The sequence below is a fragment of the Buceros rhinoceros genome, unplaced genomic scaffold, assembly GCF_000710305.1.
Source record: "Buceros rhinoceros silvestris isolate BGI_N320 unplaced genomic scaffold, ASM71030v1 scaffold27264, whole genome shotgun sequence".
Classification (NCBI taxonomy): domain Eukaryota; kingdom Metazoa; phylum Chordata; class Aves; order Bucerotiformes; family Bucerotidae; genus Buceros; species Buceros rhinoceros.
In genome coordinates this window covers 9,229-31,301 of record NW_010409513.1, presented here as the reverse complement: position 1 = coordinate 31,301, position 22,073 = coordinate 9,229, and the positions used below count along the sequence as shown (strand labels likewise).

Sequence of the window (22,073 nt, the reverse complement as noted above, 5' to 3'; positions counted from 1 at the left end):
GGAAAGAGACAGAGATGGCTGGAGGAGCTGCAAGTTACCCGAGACACATGCCAGTGAAAGAGATAATTACTGCAAATACCAACTATTTATCAACTATCATATGCTTAGCCAAAAGTGCACTGCAGCCGGGCAGTCTGCCCAGGCAAGAGCTATGCCACCAAACAGACCCCTGAGGTCAAGGAAACCTGCTGTGCGTCCTTACCACCATGAACAAAATCTAAAAATAAAAATCCCATTTGCAGTACACGGTGCCTTTTTCCAGGCGAGAATGCTGGCTTCATGTTTCACTTTGTGGGGGGTACAGAAAGCGTACTTCAGTCAAAAATCTCTAGAGCAAGGCAAAACCAACGTGACATCAAAACCCCTGTTCACCGCATCGGGTGTGCACGCTCAAGGAAAAGCACGGCCACTTCAGAAACAACTTCTCTGGTTTCTCTACGAGTGACGCAGCTCCACAGCTCTTGAGAAATGTAAATGCTTGACACTCGACACGGGAGTAGCAACTCATCACTAAATTCTGCAGATTGCATCTCTGGAATCACATTTTACTGACAATTAGATATTTTGTTTTGTAAGTCACAAAAAAGTTATTTCTAGCTACAGTTGAGAGAACGGTTAGCAGCGGAAAATGGAAAATAATGCTTCATGATTACATAGTTAGTGACCATTCTTGCAGCTTTATAAATACCTCTGTAAGGTTATAAAACTTTTAAATAAGTTTACAGTCTGTAACTACCGTTCAGAGGGGTGGCTGGAACATCAGTCATTGATACCTGATTCTTTTCTTCCTAAGGGTAGTAATATTCTTAAGCAAAACCTCATCCCTTGTTTTACGAAGGAAGCCCATCTACCCATATGAAGTTTCAATTCATAAGCATCTTGTCCACTGTAACGTGCTAAGGAACACAGTTGGCTGAGCCAGACAAGTCACGGAGCATCACCTCGTTGTCATACAAAACTGAGATAGAAGTCGAAGAAATAGAGACGAAGGCTTTTTAGATGCTGGTTCTTCCTGTGATACTGAAAGAGCAATGCAAGGGAGAGACTTGCCAAAACAGGATTTTCCTGTTCTATACATGTTGACCTCACCGCCTTCTTTAGTGTAGGTAGTTCTCAAAGCAGACATCAGTTACACACAATATAAGATCATTGGTGCATTCGTGGAAGAATCCCACTTCTACCGTTTTCCTTCTTAAGCATCAGGCCTAAATCAGCTGTCCGCTGTTACTGCTTCCTGAGTACCGATTCTTACTGAGGTTCCCCAGCCTTCATCACTGCCCCAGCACGCAGCATTTCAAACGGCAACTTAATCCACTAGACATTAGCCAGTGGCAATTCTTCAAGAGAGCAAATGCTGCGGTTGGTGTCAGCGGTGAGTATCTAGACAGGAGTATGGCATTGGGCAGTCAGACCTCGGTAACGATACGCGCACTTACACGTGCAGATCTGTGCGTGTGCTGAGGCAGCCAAAGACTGAGGATGTGAAACAGTCTGCAAATGCGGTAAGTAATCTTGACAGTATTTATGTGTTAAGCGTCCAATGACCTTCAGACTTCTCCGAAGAGGAAGAGTTAATGAGAACATCCCTGCCATGTTAATTCACCATTAGCCCAGTGACCTGGAAAACCATTTTGCGCACACAGAGCTAAAGAAGGCAATTTAATTCTACCTGCGTGTATATACTGAATATGTGGCTCTGCACTTCATCCATGGAGTCCAGGCCGTACGCTACCGTTCCCAGGTGAAGCCGCTTGAAGACCATCTCGTTTTGTGTAAGAGTTCCTGTAACAGAGGCACCAGACATGTAGAGGGAACCCACATGCCTATTCCCCAGCAGATGTTCTTGTCCTTACTGTACCCCAAATTCAAGAGAAACTGAGCTAGAAGCTGAAATGATCACCACACCAGCATAAGCTGAGGCCAGCAAAAAGACAACATTAACAAATCAGAGGGCTGATTCTCCTGGGAGGTAGTGGTACACACCACCGGGCCAGCAAGTAAGAATGAGATTCACCCAGAGCCAATGCCAGCAAGAGCTGCAAGCATAATTCTAGTGCTGTTGGAACTAAGACAACTGAAAACAACTTCAGTGGGACCAGGATTTTACATCAGATCAAGCTCTTCATCACAGCTTAGGTCTTCCGAATTCAGGTTCAGTTTTAAAAGTGTAACAACAGCAGCAGACACACTGGTGGTATGTTTCTGCCTACACGTGTGAGCTATCATCCTGCGTTGGAAACTAACTCTAAAAGTTACTTTTGATTTTATTTCTACTCTCAGTTTTTGGTTTAATAGCACACTTCGAGTGTTCTTTGAAGTAGCATAATATTCCTGACCTATCTTACCTTCAAAAAAAAAAAAAAAAAAAAAAAAAAAAAAAAAAAAAAAAAAAAAAAAAAAAAAAAAAGAATTTTTTTTCAAAAATTGATTAAATCATATTGTCAAAATGACAGGAAATGCCTATTTCTTCTAGTCCAAAAAAACCTTACATTATACTCCCTGGCTGGCAAAAAACGTAACAAAGTCCAAACAACCAAACACAGCATGACTCAAACCTGTATTTTCTCCATAGATACCTGTTTTGTCTGTAAGCAAATAGGATATCCTCCCCAGCTGCTCAGGAATAGTGCTGGACCGAACCACCGTCCCGGGGATTTTGGAATCTCTGCGGATCACCCAGCTGTAGACAATCTTCCCCATGTCCAGATTCACACGTAAACTAAGCAGAAGGAAGGGGAAAATGAAAAAGAAAATGTATCACCAGTTAAACTCTGGAAAAAAAATCACTGTGAACTGCCACAGTGCAATGAAAGGACACGTGAAATTCCACACCGACTGTGAGCTGATGAAGAGGGTGGTTTGGGAGAAGTATATTTAAACACCAGTGCAAGGGTGGCAAATGAGGTGAAAGACTGCACTGCTGCATGGTACCGTAATTCAAATATAATAATAAAATTACGCTAAGAACAGATATAATTTCAGGGGAAGATGGACACAGACAATTAAGGACAGTACGACTGACACACAGAGAATGGGTTAAAAATTGAACTGAAATTAATCCTAGACCTACACCGGGAGTAACAATCTACTTTATTAATATAGTACAATTAAAGGTTCAGTCTCCTGTAAAAGGCAATTGGGTCCTAGTATGCTACATGCTGCAAAAATAACCCTCCTTTTCCATTCTTCGCTCTGCTCTTATCAAAGTAACCAGGTAGCCCAAACACCGCGAGAGGGGTGCAGCCTTAAACGACTAATCCTCAGCCGAGAGTCAGCGAGTGGATAAGTATTTTGAACAATGTCAGCAGAAACAACAAAGCAGCTCTTATGTTTGAACAGTAATTTGATTTCTTTTGCTAGATTTGCTTAGTTGTCAAATGAGGAATAGATAAGAGTTTGTGCTTGTTCATACTTATAAGCATGGAGGAAGACACAAAGGCAGCAGTATTTTCCTGAAAGAATTTGCAATCGCCTTACCTAATGGGAATGATGTTTGAGAACAGAAGGAGAAATCTTATAATCTGGAGATACCAACGGCCAGCAAAGTGCTGAAGGGCCACCATGACAAGTGAGACTACCACGAGAGCCCCAAACAGGATCTTGGTGAGACAGTTCACTTCCAGATCGAAAAGACCAATCTAGAAATAAAAGACACATTCCAGGCACACAAATGAAGATGTTAGCTCAATGTAATATCCACAAAGGGAACGAACAGCCATACCCGAAGAGCCATTCCCCACTGGTCAACGTCTCTCTTCAACCACTACAAACATCTCTAAATCTATAAGCAGTGTTGTTGCCAGCTGATGAGGTAAGACTTCCGGCCTTTGGAAGCTAAGCAGTGCATGAGGAGGTGTGAGAGGGCTCACACCGCCAAAAGCTGCAGACTCTATAAACACCCCTGCACCCTGTCTCAGCTTTGCTATAATAGAAGAATGCACCAAAATAAGCTTTCCTATTCAAACTGGGACTATCTCTCTACAACCATACGAAACAATGGTTTTACTGATCATAAAAAAGTGAGAAGATACATGTATAATATGATAAAAAAAATGAAAAATATGTTCTGCTGTGATAACTTAGATCTTAGGCTGGAAGATATGAATCATCATTCCTCTGAGGTTGTCCCTATAGTGTGTACATACAGCATTTGGAAGGATTTTTTTTTTTTTAAAGTAGTAAATTTCTGCCCCTTTTTATTTATTATAAGACTGTTTCCTCACCATACCTTACTTCTTGGGTTTGAAGTATTCATCACACTGCGCAGTTCCCTTCCAGTGTAGAGGACAACTCCCACGACAGTACCTAAACAAAACAGAGCCAGCATCAGCTGAAGAAAAACAACCTCCATTTGTTTTCTCTACAAAAATACATGTTAGACCCAAAGGCTTGGCAGTTGGGAAGGACTTTTAGCTGTTTAATTTCAATAGCAACCTGGTACCTGAAATGTAAAAGCTGTGAAAACGCAGGCTTTGAACAGAAGGCATCCTACAAAAAGTCGGGAAGTCTTCATCCACACTGCCCACGTGGCTGGACCTGATGCAGCATCAGGGACTGCATCAACTACTGTGCAGAGAAAGAAATGTCAGCTGCTTTGCTTTTTCAACTTTCCCTGAACCCCTGTGGACGTCAGTTGTCTCTCCTCACCATAAATAAAAGCTGCTAATGACAGAGGATTTCTTGGTCTTCCTCCTACCACCTTGAAGCCCACTTAGGTGTGGGTAAACTTGCCTTACACCAGATAGTGGGCTACAGTTCTTTACTGGTGCAAGTTGCCATAACTGGAGCAAAACCAATAAATTCCAATAGCATTCAAAGATAGAATTACCTTATTTTAAAATCTACCATTTACTTTAACTATTCGTCTAATTACCATTCCCACCGAAAGGTGAATCATACGAACTCCTGCCTTAGCGTAACAGATGGAGCTCCTGGGAGCCTACCAGTGTATTTCACTGCTATGTCCCACAGTTGCTAAAGAGCTGAGAGCAACAAAGTTCTCCTTTTTCTTCCCGCAGAAGCATAATATAGTTTAGCACCATAAATTACTGGTTTTCCACAGATTTCTCTAAAAGACTTTGCAAAAAGCCATAAAGGAAAAGCTCTCTACCATCAAGAGTTTAAAAGCTGCTATTGCTTAAATCTAATTTTTAACCAGAAAATGTTAGCGGTCTGTAAAAATAGAGAAAAATAACTCAAAAAAACCAAAACAAAACCAACCCAAAAGTACTGCTGCAAATAGACTGTCATTTTATACTCCACTATTCCCCTGTTCCATTAACAATCAACATTTTAACAAGCTGCAAGTGAATTATTTTTAAATAGGACTCATTCAAAAGAGGTGGTTTCTAAAAATAGGCTGAGAAACATTCCTTTAAAAAAAAACACCCCCAAAACCAACAACAAATCACTGGAGCCAGGTGGCAGGTGGTGGTAAGATCATCACAATTCAAATCAGCAGGTGGCACAGCTACTCCAAGCCAGCCACAGTCAGATCCATTCCAGCTACAGCAGATGGAGAAAGCCACTAGCTCTGCTTTGTCTGATGAGCAAAGCCTGCCCCGGCGAGATGGCATAACCACAGCCTGACAGCTTTCACTTACAGAGGAAGAAAAATAACACCCTCACCTTGTCCTAACACAAATAAAATACAACATGCTCTTTATTATTGTCAGAGAAGAAAAAAAATGAGTATTATATTGATCAAGTCAGTCAAAATGTGAGTGAAAACCTGTGAGAGTTAGAAAACATTGAAGGCACACTGGTATGTATCAAAAGAGTGTCTTGAGTGGTTTCATGGCCATTCAAAACAGACTCGATTGCATAAATTATGTGAAATGGCAACAATATTCCTAATGTTTTTCCTATTAACAGAACACAAAGATGCTCATCTATAACAACTTATTCAGAAAGGAGAATTAGATTCAAAGTGAGTTCACTTGGGCAGAGAGGAGGTGGGTTGCACGCCTCGATAGAGACACCAAGACCACCCAGGACTTCTGAGCAGCACTGAAGCAGTGACCAGGCAAGGTGAGCTGTGACATGATTTGGGGAAAAAGGTCTGCACCCGTGTGTACTACCCACAGCTGAGTGTACAGCAAAGGAAGAGCTTTCTCCCTCAGCAGGCACTGCCGGAGAGGGCATTTCCCTCTGGCTTCAGTAGGGCTCTTCAACGTAACGCACCCCCAGGTGTGTTAGGCTCACCACAGCATGCGAGATCTGCAACAGCTCAAGAGCTGGGACAAATTAAAGCTTCGATACAAGAGACAAGAAGCGCTGCCTGCCCCATCCCCAGAATAGGTTGCTGAGGGAGAGGAGCAGGATAGAATCACAAGAAAAACAGCTTTCCATTTCTCCACCTACTTTGTTCAGAAGCTGGGTGAGTTAAGACTCGGGCATTAAGCGGACTGACGGGTATTTGAAGCTGCCAGGCTGACTCCCTGTGTCTGCACTTAGAGAGGAGGAAGGTGGGTTGCCTACTGCATGGCAATTTCTAGTCTATAAACACAATTTACTTAAGTTTTATTTGGACAACTAGTTTTTTTACGATCCCTTGGTCAAAGCACTGCGACAACACTGAGATACATTGCAAAGAAAAGCCAGAGCAGGGTCAGATAGAAGCATATAGGAATAAAGTTTATTTGCCATTGTCTGCTTTTAAAAGAGCAAATCAAAATCTTTTCAGTGCTTCAGAAAAAAGTCTTTTGCAGTTCATGTTCCTTCCCATTATTATTAAATCCACGTACACCTAGGTACTGCACTATGAAGTCTCTTCATTCAACAACTTTAACTCCAAAAGAATTTCACTCTCCTCCACCTACTGCCCTGCAAACCTTGCAAGCATGCTGGACAGGAGAGGAACAAGGCTTTTACTTTGACAAACCTCTACAAGAGGGCATTGATTAATCTTGGGCCTTGAAAGCTTACTGTACATATAAACAAAAATCTGTCACAGAATTTATTTTTCTCCTTTTTAAATGTAAGATGAACTCAACGGAAGCACTTACCTGGAAATCTTTCATCTTAACTTCTGTTACCAGAATCTATCTGACACCATCTCTGTTACAGATTAGGATGTCAATGCAGAGAGCAATTAAGTGCTATTCTGGTCCTAGATGCTAAAGAAGTGCCCAAAGGCCACTCCAATTCTTTCTGATCTAGCAATGTCCAAGAGGCAATTAGATGTCAGCTCAGCTCCCCAGAGGTGTTAGGACAAGTGGGAAACCTCATTCCAACTGCTAATTTCTCCAACTGCCAGATTATTATTCCATGACAAAAAGACCTTTAAAAATTGTTAACATATTCCCTTAAAAAAAGAAACCAAAAAACCAGGTCTCCATCTTACCTGATGCAATCACTGTGCTGGCCCACAGGGTGTTTTCTATGCTTAAACTTTCATTCACCGGAGGGTCACTGTCCTCCTGCAACATGGTAAAAACAAACAAACAAACAAACTTGGGAGTACTGTAAAAGGCCAGTGAACGCCAGAGCTACCCAGAGGGGGTGGGAGAGGGACACTGTGAGTGTTGGTAGAGGGCTTCTTGGTAAGGCGGAGGATTTTCACAAACCCGGGTAAATCTTTGGTTGGGTTAAGAACATGAGCACTGTTTCAGTGGAGCACAAGGACTGGAGGGGTGGGGGGTGGGGAACCCATCTATTAAGATACTCTGTCTGCTGAAGTCCCCCAGGAACCATAAGTGAGAAATGGATTTGTCAGCAGCTCTCCAGGGACTCCAGGAAAATGTTCCCTCACTTGGCTCATGCAGATTACTAGCATTTCTCTTGCTGCTGTAAGATCTCACTGAGCACCTGTTTGGGCTGCTCAGCGATGCCTGGAAAGTTGTCTGATATGCGCCAGAGAACAGTTACAAGAAAGCGTGATTCCTCTTAGGCACCAAAAGATTAATTCTACACGATTGTACCTTTGCATGAGAAAGTAAATTAATGTCTGTGCAGGTTTTCTACAAGAACTGCATCCCCAAGCCCCTCCAATTCCTCTTCCATGCCAGCACTATTAAACCAGATTAAAAGGACATAGCACTTAAAGGACAAAACTTAAAATTCTGAACTAAAACACCAGCAGACAACTTCTAAAAAGCTGTACCTGTCTCCTAGTTGTTACAAAACCATTTGCCCTCTGAAAGCTCCCCTAGTGTATTAGATGAATCTCAAAACTTTTCATAATCCCACTGAGAGGAAAAGAACCCCACCTTTTGCCCCGTTAGGCAATGCATCTTCCCCACAACTAGAAAGATAGATATTTTTTAATGGTGATACTTGGCAGTGGCTCTGAGCTGCTGCCCTCTGAAATAGGGGGCACATTCAACTGAGCTCACACAGGCTGCATGCAATCCAAGGCCAGAAAACCACCTAACTCAGAATTAAGACTGCTATTGCCTGATCTAGCTAAGATGCCCCGTCTTTTTACAATCAAAGGATTTTAATTCCAGAGACCATGGTGGTCCAGACTTCCTTCTGAACAGGCACCAGGAATACGTAACTACCAATCTCCATCTGAATGTCCAGATCTAACACTTTCAGAGTAAGATTCTTAATCTCAAACAGCCTACGACCTTATCTCCATCAAAGTGTCAGTAACGTATTTTTGTTTCAGATTTATTTCATGGATAGAAGAGACAAGGAATGGCAAGACAGACTTCACTATTTCTCCTGAGAAGCTCTGGCATGCTGGTAGCACTCAGCAGGCTTGCAGAGTAAACACTATATAAATGAATTCAAGCTCATGTCAGCAAGACTCACCCTTGTGAAGGTCCCCACGAAGTTATGTATGTCAATATTGGGTTCTTCTGCATATATGTAGGATCGGATTTGCAGTAGGTCCTATAAAACAGACATGTTTTGGCAGACAGTTAGACAAGCACATTTTAATAATGTACAAATGTTTCTACCAAATGACTTTGAGCAGGAGTTACTTACCAAGTTAATTACTAAATTGTGTTATTTACTGGAGCCCAAGTGTCTAAGAGAAATTACAACTGGTGTGCCAGCTTCACTGAACTGATACCTGAGAGACTCCTGGGAGTTACTTGGATATTGGTGCCCCATAAAAGAAATTTCAGCCTCAATAATCAAGACAGCCTAAGACACTTATTAGTTCATAGCAAAGAAGGTTTGGACTAGTCTTCCCAGTCAACCAAGGAACACCCTATGATTCAATACTTAGTTCAAGATGCCAGTGTCGCTAGGAACAGTTCTGTGGTGACAAGAAGATACCCCAATTCCTCACAGTGTTTTTACTGCTGACTTCTGCACATGCACAAACTATTCCCTCCATGGAGACAATGTCTTGCTTCAAAGCCTTTGTATAAAATAAACTTCTTGCACTTTTTACAGCTAGAACATCAATAAAGCAGGTACCCCGATTCCCCCTTCTGTTTCTTGCTTTCTTAAAAAAAAAAAAAAAACAAACCACCAAACAACAAGAAACAACAAATGAACTACTTTAGCTAGAGATTTTGGGAAACAGCATGTTTGATGGAGGTTATATGCTTATTTCAGATGATACAGCCGAGTTTCCACAGCGACACTCCTCCTTTCATCAAGGCAAGCAATGAAAACTTAATGGCCTCTGAAGCTGCATCATGAAAATGCATAAATCGTGCCTCTGAACATAGTGCAGTGCGAGGCATGAAAGGGAGCATCTGAGAAGTACCACCAACAAGGGTACGTGTCCTGCAACGAAACCTGTCTGCAGTAAGTTACTGGAACGGCCTCTGGAGAGGGAAAAGAAACCATGGGCATCTTACCAGTACCTTCCTCCTGCTGCAAGGAGGAGGACAGCTGTACCTATCTGCACAGCTTTGCGGTGGCACAGAGACACCTAGCTTCCCCTTACCTGAAATTCTGCCTGGAGCTCAGGAAGCACAGGTTTACTCTTACATTCTTTGTTGCCAAAGCTCATCTGTAGCGTGCACTGAGCCCGGCGCAGAGCAACGCTGCATTAACCTGCTTCTCAGAACAGCCCGTTCACTGAAGCACCCGATATTTTCAGGTAAAACAGATGCGCATGTTTACCAAGTGCAGTATTTTGTATGAAGGCAGCTTACAGAAGCGGTTGGCAGTCTCTGAGTACAGGTGACAGGCAGCCGCAATTTCCAGTCTGTCTCACCATCCAGCTGGTCAGTGCGAAGGAAGCAAGACCCTGTGGATTTCCAACACCAGTCAGTGCTCTTTCCAGCTCTGTCTCGGGCACATCTGTAACTCATTAAATACCTTCATACCTAGGACACCCTTCCTTCTTTGGAAACAGTATCTGATTTCAAGAAACATGTTAATAACATAAACTGATATTCTTGCATCACACATCCATCTCCTTCCACCAGTCCAGAATGCTGAGAGATGCTGCACTGTATCTTTAAGACTTTTGAAATGTGCTCACTAGTCTTCATATTTTCTAATCCTTCTGATAAACACTTCCTTATCCCGTACTAAACAAAACAAACCTGAACTGCAAGTAAAATGATTTACCTCTAAAATGCAAATTGTTATGCAGCTAGATTCATTTACCCTGGATTTAACCACCTACATTTTTTAATTAGCAAACAAAACCAGACTATTACTTCTCTCAAAGTGGCAGTCCATAAAAGCATTTCAATCCTCTGTCTCTCTAAAATTTTACTATCATCTATTTCTTTCACATTTCCAAAAGATAATTTTCTCTAAACAACCAGTGAAAGGTTAATGGCTATTTTGACAATTGGTTCCAGATGTTTACCATTCTTCTCCGATGTCCTCAGGAAGATCATGTCAGCAGGGACCCGCTGGTTCTGTTAGGAGAAGAAAGGCCATTATTGTGCATACACCCCTGCACGCGCGTGCAGCCGCCTTCCACAGCCCCACCGTGACAAGCAAAGGCGATACGGAGGAAAAAGAGAATTTCTTTGTCAAAGTGAAGCTTGGAATTCATTTTCCCTCGATTCCTAAACTCGCTTCCCTGCAGAATGCCACATGCAGAATAACAACTGGTGCCAGCTCCCACCGACCAGACCCACCAGCGGCTAGGTTTACAAAAGGGCTAGTGAGTAATTCGAGAAGTATGATGAAATTTTAAACTAATGCTAGTTTCCTCTCAAGAAGTCCCATGCTAGAAGAAAGCATGTATCTGGAATCTACAGCCACCATCCTTCTCTTTTTTGTACTGAATATTTTCACACTAGCGGTTTTCGAGGTCCTAGCTGCTTGCACAGAGTGTGTGGGAAAACAAAAAGTCAGTGGACAAAAAAACCACACAAAAATTTGTATAAAGGGGGAAATATACCCGCACATACCAGTGCCTACAACTGGATCATTGTGTCTCCCAATACTTGTGTGGTTTACACCCAAAGCAACATTTGGATGTTGCACTTGTATCAGGTATTTAAGCAGTGACAGTCAGAGATAGGACCAGGGAGGCCTTTTCTCTTTCTACAGTATAAGTGGAAAAATGAGGTTATAGGTGCATATCTACAAATTTCCTCTCATCTGTAAAAATGAGGATGCTATTTTGGTGGGGCAGGGGAGGAGGAACTCTGAAAAGTGATTAAATATTGTAACTAGTGTTCAACACTTGACATTCTAAGCCTATCGTAAAACAAATACAACTCCAAAATATCTCATTTTCTATGGTCTTGCAAAAAAAGAATTTCACACAGAAAAGCCTAGGTTAGCATAAAGGCATAAAGGCTAACCTTTTCAACAATGATGAGGTCACCCACTTGTATATTAGAGCTCTTCACCTTCACAGTCCCTGCAAAGAAAAGATGTCAGTGCATTAGAGCAGCAGCAGGACAGGGTTTGAGGGTGCTCCGTGATGCTCCTTATCTCCCTTACTTTCACTTCAGTATTCTGGAGAAAGTGGACAACATTTCTATCACAAGAATTAGGCAGCACTGCCCTGTAAAGATTTAGCAAGCCCACTGCTCCCACTGGGTAAAGCAGTGGGTCTCGATCTGCAACAGCTCCAGACCTGGTCACTCTAGTGACAACTCTGAAATAAGCCCTTAAACTCTCTTTTTTTTTTTTTTTTACCGCTCAACCCAGGAATTAAAAAACACTTTCAGTGTCAGGCAGACAACAGAGAGAATGTAGGAAAATTACAATAGAGAACCATCAACTCCCGACTCCTTTTCCTTAGGTGGCTGAAAATTTAAAGCTCAACTCTCAAGCCAAGACCTGGAAGCTCTAAGTACAACAGGCCCATCTTAAAACCCAGGCTCATTTCCTTCCACGCCACAGCTCTTGTTTCTGCCTCAGCTCTACCACCTCTCCTTTCTCTCTCGACGGACCCTGCCTGAACAAGCCCTGCAGGGTATGGGTCATACAGAAAACGTGTAAATATTTATTTATTTGCAGCTGTCAAACATTTCCCAGTTGCTTTAAAACAGGGAATTAATTTAACAATTGGCTAGTAATTTCAAATCATTAGCCAGCTCTAGATTTGGCTTCTCAGGCTAACTAGTGATTTATAATCAGTTAATTTGAACCCTGCCTCTACGTGTCTGTCTGTTATATTTCAACAAAAGCCTCTTTAATCTGCTGTGATTTGAGTGGAAGTGGGGGAGGCACGTGGAGCTCACCCCAGCACGGACAACCCTCCTACTGTACCTCAAAATTCAGGGGCTAACTGGCCAGATAGCAGCTCAGGGGGAAAGGAGAAGGGGGAGGGGAGGGGGAATAGAAATTAGCACAAAGCACAAAGGTCACCAGGATTTTACTACTGGCAGTCCCTTCATTAGCATCCTTCTCAGGATATGCTTCAGTGTTTCTGCTCCAAATTAACAATGAAAGCCACTCGGGGCTCCCAGCAGCCTGCTGCTTTGGTGACACACTGTGTGCTTAACAACATGCTTCATCACTGCTGCTAATAAATGCAGACTTCCTTACATGCAGTAATTATTCCTACAAATTATAAGCAGTCATGGCCCATTTCACAGATATCTCATAGGTCTTTCGCGGATTCTGCGTCTTGTCTTGTGAGATTTTTAGTTACACAAAGGGTAAACAAAACGAATGCTGGGCTAAAGATGTCTCTGCCGGGGCAGGAAGCATACCGGGGATTAAGAGTCCATTACGCTGAGGCTTGAAAAGAAAAGCCGCGCTCCAAGAGGATCCAAAGAAGCATCGCTGGCACTCTTCTGTATGGGCTATACAAAGTTAGGTACTATGACACTAAAAGGGTCTGACAGATAACATCTCTTCCTCCCCTTTTAATACGGTTATTCACAAAACAACAAAAAGTGCTTTCGAATATTCTCCTGTGCAAAGGAGGGAAAAATCCCCTGTGTGCTCTCCTCACACAGACACAGCGATCCCTAAACCACTGTGCAAAAAACCTCTTGGAAGGAGAGGTGGATGTGATTAACCATATTTTATGTGTTTCTCTCAAGGATCACAAGGATTTATTTGGTGACTGCCAGTATAGGAAGCACTATCTGCAGGGTTCAGGAATGGAAACTTACTTATGTAGTGCTTTCCTTGATGATGTAAATTCATCCTGGAAAAGAAAAATTAATGCCTGGACAAAGCTACAACGCGATGATTTCCTATCATTACGCACATAAAAGGCTTTTTAGATCATTATTCTGAAAGCAGTATCATCTGCTTTAAAAATTTTTCCAATATGAGAAAAATCAAAGCAGATGGAGCAGATTTGTCTTGTTCAATAACCTTCCCAACCTCAGCTGTTTTAAGGTAAAGAAAGAGGGGGCCTTTCTAAGCACTACCCGGTTTTATAACTCTTGTGTAAATGAGATGCCCTTTTTAGGTAGCAGAGCTAATTCTTCTTTTCCAGGCATACTGCTGGCCTCCCATGGATGACATCTCGGCAGTATGTACCACATGTCCTGCTAAGGCGGCGCGGGACCAGATGTTTCCTTTGACTCAGGACTCCCATAAAGCAACTTACTTGAATTCATTTTATTTTGATCTTGGGAATTCCATAATTCCTTTTTCTTTCTGTGGGGAAACTACCTCCTAAACATTAGATGTTTTCTTATGCACGTTTAAGAAACTAGCTAATAACACAACTGCTTCGTTTGCCAGTACTGCTCTGCTATTAAATATTTTTGTAATAAGAAATTACTGCTTTTACAAACGCATCTAGAAGCACTTCCTCTAAACACACATAGGTTTACTTAGCATTCACAGTCCTTCCAGTTTATATTTTCTATTTATATTCCAGTTTCTATTTCCTGAAGTTAATCAAATACAAGTCAGTGGTTTAACACAGTTTTTAAAAGGAACTGATCTTGATCGCCTAAGAAAAAAAAGAATCTGTTCTTAAAATTTGGTATGTTTCATTCTTTGCTGTAGCCTGAATTATTTTTTTTAAGACAAAAAAGCAAATAGTTTGTTCCAACTTACACCATGATCTTTGAAATTATCACCGAATCTGCTGCATGGTTGATGTACCATAAAGCAGATTAAAGTATTAAATGTATTAGCCAGAAGAGATGCCTTTTTCTACCATGCAGAGCACTTAAGTCATGATTTCACAATAGATCTGCAGAGCTTCACTAAGATACGGATCAAAACACTTAATTTAGAACTAAAGATGAAGCCAGAGGTTTACTAAAACAAGCTAAATGCATCTGGAAAAAAAGGGTTGTCTGGATGTGCTGCACCAAACTTTTGGCTTTTGCAGCCTTGTGCTGTATAAACTGTGGAGCAGGACTCAGAGGGTTTGGGAAAATATTGTTTTTATATGGCTGGTAAATGCCAATGATCTGTATCTTAAGTAGCACCCCTCCATAGGAGGTCTCTTCCCATTTCTTCTGTGGAGTTTCTCTCCATTATGCAGTGTTACCCAGGGAGGGGGCTGCGAGAGAAGAAAAACAAACCAAGAATCTGCAAGCACAGTTCTAGCTTTCTATCAAGCAGAAAGTCAGCACAGACTTCTGAACACAAGGAGGCTTGTAGGTTTATGAATAGGGGATTGAAATTTGATTATTTTTTATTACAATCCAAACAACTGTCCTTTAAATGGAGACCTTGCTATTAAAAAATGCTTTCCAGAAGTCTGCTGGTTTCATCATTTTGAACATAAGTGGATCATATTGGTAGAAAGAGAAAAGAGGTCCAGGGTGGAGTTTTTTTCATGTTAAGTCAAATAAAGGAACACAGAAAATACATTACTGTCTGCTCTGCCTCATGCTGCCTCCAAAAAGATTCGTCCCTGGAATTCCACAACTATATTCAAAATAAAATGTGATCCAAAGAGGATTCTTCCTTTTTCCCTGCAAAACAAGCAGCTTCACAAATCTGGAATAGCTTACCAAGAAGAACGTATGAAAAAAGTTTAACGTACAGGAGCAAAGCTGCAAACCCACACTGCCTGCCCAGGGCTGGGGGCCAGGCTGGCGGGTGTGCTGGGCTCCCGGCGGGCAGCAGGAGCTGTGCCCGCAGCCGTGGCTCAGTATGGGGTGTGAGGAACCACACACAAAGAGGACAAGAGGATCTCGATTCAGGAAAGCTCTTAAGTCTGTGCTTACTTCTATCCCCATTCAAAACTGCATATAAGCATGTGCTTAAGTCTCCCTGACTTCATTCAGACCTAAGTACGCCTGTACGTGTGTTTTACGTGAGGTTGCAATGGGAGGCCAAGGTTGGAGACAGGAAAAACTATTCTCCAGCCACCTTAACTGCACCTTTGTGTAAATACTCAGGAGAAATAAAAACAGCTTGGAGACAGCTACAGTGCTGCATTAGCTCCATTATAGCCAACCTTCAGGACAGCAGTGCTCAGTGTCAAGCTTCACCTAATCCCTCTTCCCCAAAACACTGTCTTCGGGGGTGAATTTACTGTGAGATTAAAATAAAAAAAATATATATATGGCAACATTTCAGAGGGCTTTTGTGCATCAGTACCCTCCTGCACTGCCCCTTTTCAGTACAGGGCTGTGCCAGTATCCTGGAGCATGAACCGTGCTACTCAACAACAACAGAACAGAAAACACTCTGTACGCTGTCCAAGGAAAGGCCTGCCTGGAGTTTTGTCAGCTACACTGAAAATCAACAGTGAAGATCACTGTACCCCACTTATCCTGGTACCGGCTGCTTCTACTGCTGACCTGACAAAGGGCTTCACTGAAAGTTTGCCTACTGGTACCTGTACTGACAGACAGGGCAACACGAACCCAACGCTCCTCCACCCCCAGCCCTGGGGGCCTCGCAGGGCGCTGCCCCGCTCCCCGGTGGCTCCCAGAGGTGCTGAGGTTTTAATCAGTGGAAAAGTAGCTTTTCAGGAGACCTGATTCAGTGAGAATCAGAACATTACTTTCCCCTCCAAACCACGAGACAATGACAAATACTCTGTGACTTCCCACTCTAAACTATACTGCTAGAGAGTCTCATTCCTGTTTTTGCACCAATCCATGTCAAATAAAGTGGCTTAAGATTTTCAGCCAGTGCCCTGCTGCCAGTCCTCCTTGGTTTCTTTCACAAAACTAGAAAAGTTAAAGGACTGGGGGGAGGGAAATCATTCATGGGAAACGTAATAGCAATATGAAAAGAACTAAAGGAGAGGTCAGGCCCCTTACAGATCATTGAATAGAATCCAGAAGGCAACTCTTTTATATCTTTAAATAGATGTAGTACACCCCTCTTGGATGAGGCTTTTGTTGGTTGCCAAGCATTTTAAGTGTTGTAGTAAGAACACGTTATTAAAAGGGGATTTAATATTCAGAAACTCCAACTCCCTAGTTTGGAGTTGCCTCATAATTCCCGACATGTGAAATACACACAGCCTTAAGCAATCACACTGAAAAAGCAGCCATGGTCTTAGAAGTGCGAGTGTTAAAAGCAGCATATTTTTACTACACCTAGTTCACTGTGTCTTAATTCAAGGGTATAAACTTTTATAACAAAGAAACAGGAAATGAAAAAAAGAAGTTGCTTAAATTCAGTTCATTCCCTTCTTAGAAACAAAACCCTGGGCTCCCCATCATTGTCAGGGTATTAGGAGTAACTCCATAGTGAGGCAGCATTCAATTTTCCAAATGACAACGTAAATGTCTTTGTTAGGTACGGCCACAGCCAGGGCTTGGACGTGGCTGAGCTGCAGCCTGGGCTCACTTACAAACAAGGTCTCTGAACAACTCACAGTTGGAGGAAAGGGCTAAAGGTGATATACACACAAAAATACAAGAGAAGATATTGCCAGCACCGAGGAACCACATCGATCACTGCTAACAGAAATACAGAAGCAATGTGGTAACACATCATGGTCTCAGCAAAGGACTTGCATGATGTGAGACCCCAGAAAAAGCTATGGAACTGACTGGTACCGCGTGTTCAGGAAGTGATGGAACGTGTCAGCGTGTTAAGCAAGTCACCTTAAATTTAACACATGCCCTCACACGCTCCTTCAGTACGGAGAGTACTTGTCCTCAACTATGACTGGCAGTACCTGTGCTGAGGGGATCCCCAGTCCTGGGCACTAGCACACAGCCTACCTTCACCCTCGCTAGTTGAGCCCACCCCTCCAGAACCATCTTCTGACAATTTCACACAAGATTTAATTCTTCTAGAAAAGTACCTTTGCAAATTATCTGCCTATGTGGATCCTCCTCCCTTTTTTAAGCACACATTTGTTGTTCCCATTGAAGAATATAAATTGGGAGCTTATAGGAATCTTTCTTACATCTGTCTCTCTTACCAACAGGATGAACAAGTTAAAAACACATGCAGGGGGAAGACAGATGCACTATTACCAAAACCGGAAGAAAATCAAACAAAATCTCTAAACAACATATCACATCTACTACAGGTCCATTCTTGTTTTCTTCCTGTGACGCTGTTGGCTGCATTTGCCTCTCCCTCCCTTCATTAATGCAACATCATGCAACGCTTCTCGCATGTCACAGCTTTGCAGGAAGGAAACACATTTCCCTTCTGGAAACATCCACCTCCACAAGCTAGAGCAATTCAGATCCCATTTCATTTTCTTTGGTGACTCCAATCCACCAAGAAGGAACAATAATTGGAAACGAAGTTTTGGCTTGCCCTGGTCTTAGAAACAAGCAGGGTTTAAATATCTCGGATCAGCTGCTTGGAAGTTCACCTCTGCCTGATGCTGGCCGCAGTGAACTCCCAGCCCACCAGGCAGGCTCCTGCACGTGTAAATGCACTGGCTGCCTGCTCTCCACACCTGCATCACCAGGATGATGCTCTGAAGTTATCTGAAGCAATTAACATACAGCCCTTGAATTAGCTTTGCATCTCCCTGGGAAAAGCCTCAGCAAAGCCCAGCATCCACTGCTCCCCTGTGAGGAGCATCCAGGAGAAGCCACCCGGACCCCCAAGGCCTCTGCAGCGGTAGGAGCAGCAGCATGGCCGTGAAGCCACGTGCCTGCGATCCCATAACCCCCTCCCCATTCCCTGAACTCTGCTTCTCCAACTGTCAGCGGCGTTGGATTGGGTTGCAACCCCCGGAGCTGCTGCAGCCGCGCCAGGATGGAGCGGGCACGCTGGAGCCGCCGAGCTGACCTCTCGCTGTGAGCTTGCTGTAGATCTGTGAGTTCACTTCCTTGTCGCGCATGTAACATCTGATCTCCTCCGTGGCCTCTCTGATGACGGTAACAGCAAGCACAAATCCCTAAAAGTAGCACGGAGGGGGAAAAGAAGAATAGATGGAAAGGTCAAGAAAAATCACATCTGCCTCTAATAAATGCCGTATTTATCAGCACCAGTGCCAACCATCTGCATTGCCTTACTCTACCTTCTCTCACTAAATCATCGTAGTGATATGCGCTGCTGTCTAGAACTCCCAATATCAAATTTACAACAGATTTGTCGCTTAAAAAAAAATGCCTGTTTCTCAGCTTTACCATGATGTTCTGTCAGTACCTCTCCAAGCAAATCTTCATAAAATTTATCTGAAAAGTGTAAATAACATATTTCATCTCATTTCACAGGTGAGTAACCAAGACTGAGAGGGGTTACACAAAAGTCCACCCTAAGAGAGGATCCCTCAAATCTCAGTACTCCCTCCACCACAGAGCCATCAGTTAGCTCACCTCATCTGGGAGATTTTTTAAATAGAAACCTATATGTAAATTTATATAACTCCTTTATTAAATATAAAAATACGTAGATATACTTGTATAATGCGTCTGTATCCACATGTATGCATGGACACACTACCTACACACATAAGCACTCTCTGAATATATTAATGGGAACTACTCATAGTATAATCACACATTTGTCTGATTAGGGTTTCAGTCCTACTTTTCTGTCAATATGAGCAATCATTTAATTTCCCCTTGTCATGAGGAAAATGCCCACATCACAGCCTTCACTGTATAAAAAATAACTAAATTCATGCAAAACAATTCTTTATGGGGCTAGTATCACAAACTCCTCTTTTTCTTAGGCACTCTTCAGCTCAGACTCACTGAACAGTAAAAACACTTCTCATCCATTACAGAAGAAAAACAGATTTTTTACAGCCTCTATTCTTGAAAATTGGAGCCATGTCCTGATTATCTCTGTCAATAAAATTAAAAATAAAATAAATTTCCAAAATAAAAAACGCAAGTTATTTTCAACTTATGTTTCAGTTGTTTGAAGAGTCTTCAAATAATCGCCCCCAAATATTCCCACACGTGCCGACTCACTGTGTCGTCTCACCTGTCGCTCCAGCCCCGACACTCGTATGAGCAGCCAGGGAGGAACACAGGCCTTTCTTACCCTGCGCTCTGGCAGCTCGTATGCCAAACTCTAACCGCTCACCTGGCACAGACAAGTCACAACCGCCTCTCAACACCCAGAAGGAGAGATCCCCTGCGTGCACGCATGCTTTTTGTAGGACAGGATCTTATGAAGCTGATTCATACTACAAATGCAATGCAGCACACACTTGAGAGAGAGCTCAGCGAGATCCAGGCTTTAATACAAAGACAATTTTAGCAGCAATATCCCAAAGCTGCCCCCTTCGCTCCTTTCTAGCTTTTAGCAGGGAAAGTCTAAAAGGCAGGAAAAATTTCCTTTGCCTCTCCTCAGCTCTCTCCACAGAGCCGTGAATTTCTTCCACCACTATTTCTCATATCAGCACACAAGCAGCGTCTCAGGAGGAGCCCTGTGCTTTTTCAATTTTCAGTTGGTTTTGTGTCATTTCACTGAAGTAAAAAAGATGGCTATCCTTGGAGATTTTCAAAACTCGGGTAGATTAAACCCACCTAAGTTTAAAGACACCCCTATCAAACAGTTGGACCAGATGTCCCTCCAAAATTAGTGTACAATATTATGAGCTGAAGTGCAGCAGGTAGGTTATTCCCATAGAAACAGAAATAGCAGTTTTACTGGGATGAAAGAAAAAATATATAGGTACCTATATTAAATCGTTTAAGCAGTTGTAACTAGCTCATGCAGTGCATTTCAGAGATTTAAGAAGCCCCTTCCACACAACTATTCCTCTTTCTGTCCTTTGACAGCACTGGAGTTCCTGCTTCAAAACTGATTATTATCGGATTCCTTTGATCGCAGGTGAAACACAAAAGAAAAGGGCAAATAATTTACAGGAAGGAAAGAGTATCTGCAACTTGAGTGAGTGTGAAAATGTCTCTATATATTTATTTTTATGTGTGGGAGGTTTGTGGAGGGGCGTTTCTCATTTTTTTCATTTGTTTTTTACAACGTGGTTAAACTATGAAGCAGCCTGTTGACCTATCCCAAGGCCACAGGTCAAACAGTTTGGCAGGGGAGCACAATTTGCCATCATTGCACATATGGCCACTCATTAAGGTCACTTTTGAAAGGTGCCCTTCAGTCCTTCACTGCAGTTGCCAGGCTCGTCTGGGTCCTGCAAGTGCTGGCCCTTGCATGATCACCCCAGGAGGTCACAACACCCCATGCAGACCCTCCATGAGGACACCCTACATTCGGATGCAGCTGTGAACAGCCCACATGTCGCTCCAGTCTCCACTTGTTTTCTCAAGTTATTCACAAAGCCCTGCTGCTCTCGCAGTCACCGCAGCCAGGGGGAAGAGCTCTGTGCCTGTTAACAACCCACAGATGAACAAGGTGGGGGTTGAGTCCTCTCACATCCCTGTCGAACCTCTACAAAACAAAGCCAGAACAGGCACCTACTATGACTTGTATGGAGCTGACTTGAAGAGGTAAGCTAGAATGATTTAAGGTGCAAACCTATGCTCTGGAGAAAAGGCAGCAAAAGAAATTTCACCAAAATGAAAGCTTCTTAAATAAATAAACCTTAAATTACTTACCAGAGGAACCCAGTATGTGTAAAGGGCACCCAGCCTCATTTCAACGACAAACTGAGAGCAGGCCAAAAGCAAGAAATAAAGGTTGAAGAAGTATTTGAACTGATTAAACAACACCTAAAAAAAAAAAAAAGAGGAAGGAGGAGATTAATGGGGTTCAGAAGTTATGCATACTGACCTCACCACCACAAACATTTCTGCATGCTCCTCTAGTGACTAATGATAACTTAGGGCACTCTCGGACTCTCTGGACAGATCTGTGCCTGGTTGCTGCTGCTCTGCTGCAGCCTTTGCGGAAGGCTGACCAAACACAACCTGAACTTTAATTAATTAATTTAATTACTCCCTCCAGCTCCAGGCTCTGCACCTGCCTACTGTAAAACCACTGGAATTGAGGAAAGCATTGGTGCAGGATGATGAAAAGCAACTTTTTTCACACCTACCCCAGGAAGAAATGTAAAAAAGTTGTATTTCTGATTGTTGATCACATTGCGAGGGTATCTCTGGTCTCTCTTCTCTGGATGGCCAAGCCAAACAGTACGAGGCCTTGGGTCTCTCCTGCCACAGCATCTTAAGCACTCGCAACACCTATGGAAGGAACATTTCATTTTAAATTAATGAGTTTCTCTGACTCATGCACCCCAGACCCTCTCACCAGCGAGCTGGTTTGAGGACAACCAGCAAGGTGGAACAGCTGAGCATTGCTTCTTGATCCCCGTCTCTCACCTGGCAATTATTCATTGCATTATGAGCATCTTAAAACCCAGAGCTTGACTTTCTACCAAATACAGACTTGTCTGCTACAGCCACTGCAGACCTGCCCCACAGCCCCCCAAGCTATGAGCAAACATC

At 42.8% G+C, this 22,073-nt stretch overlaps 1 protein-coding gene across 1 annotated transcript in view; it reads right to left on the bottom strand.

Annotated features, from left to right (window-relative positions):
- The window catches only part of ATP9A (ATPase, class II, type 9A), a gene marked incomplete at its 5' end in the record, with an annotated part of 47,904 nt that extends 26,095 nt beyond the window's left edge, over window positions 1-21,809 (bottom strand). Inside the window, 12 exons of the mRNA XM_010135259.1 lie at window positions 1,670-1,782; window positions 2,577-2,719; window positions 3,478-3,638; window positions 4,229-4,305; window positions 7,346-7,421; window positions 8,761-8,841; window positions 10,068-10,162; window positions 10,736-10,787; window positions 11,688-11,746; window positions 18,484-18,592; window positions 21,225-21,338; window positions 21,665-21,809. Of these exons, the coding sequence (XP_010133561.1) occupies window positions 1,670-1,782; window positions 2,577-2,719; window positions 3,478-3,638; window positions 4,229-4,305; window positions 7,346-7,421; window positions 8,761-8,841; window positions 10,068-10,162; window positions 10,736-10,787; window positions 11,688-11,746; window positions 18,484-18,592; window positions 21,225-21,338; window positions 21,665-21,809 (1,225 nt within the window). The remainder of the gene's footprint in view (window positions 1-1,669; window positions 1,783-2,576; window positions 2,720-3,477; window positions 3,639-4,228; window positions 4,306-7,345; window positions 7,422-8,760; window positions 8,842-10,067; window positions 10,163-10,735; window positions 10,788-11,687; window positions 11,747-18,483; window positions 18,593-21,224; window positions 21,339-21,664) is intronic.
- Window positions 21,810-22,073: the final 264 nt, after the last annotated feature.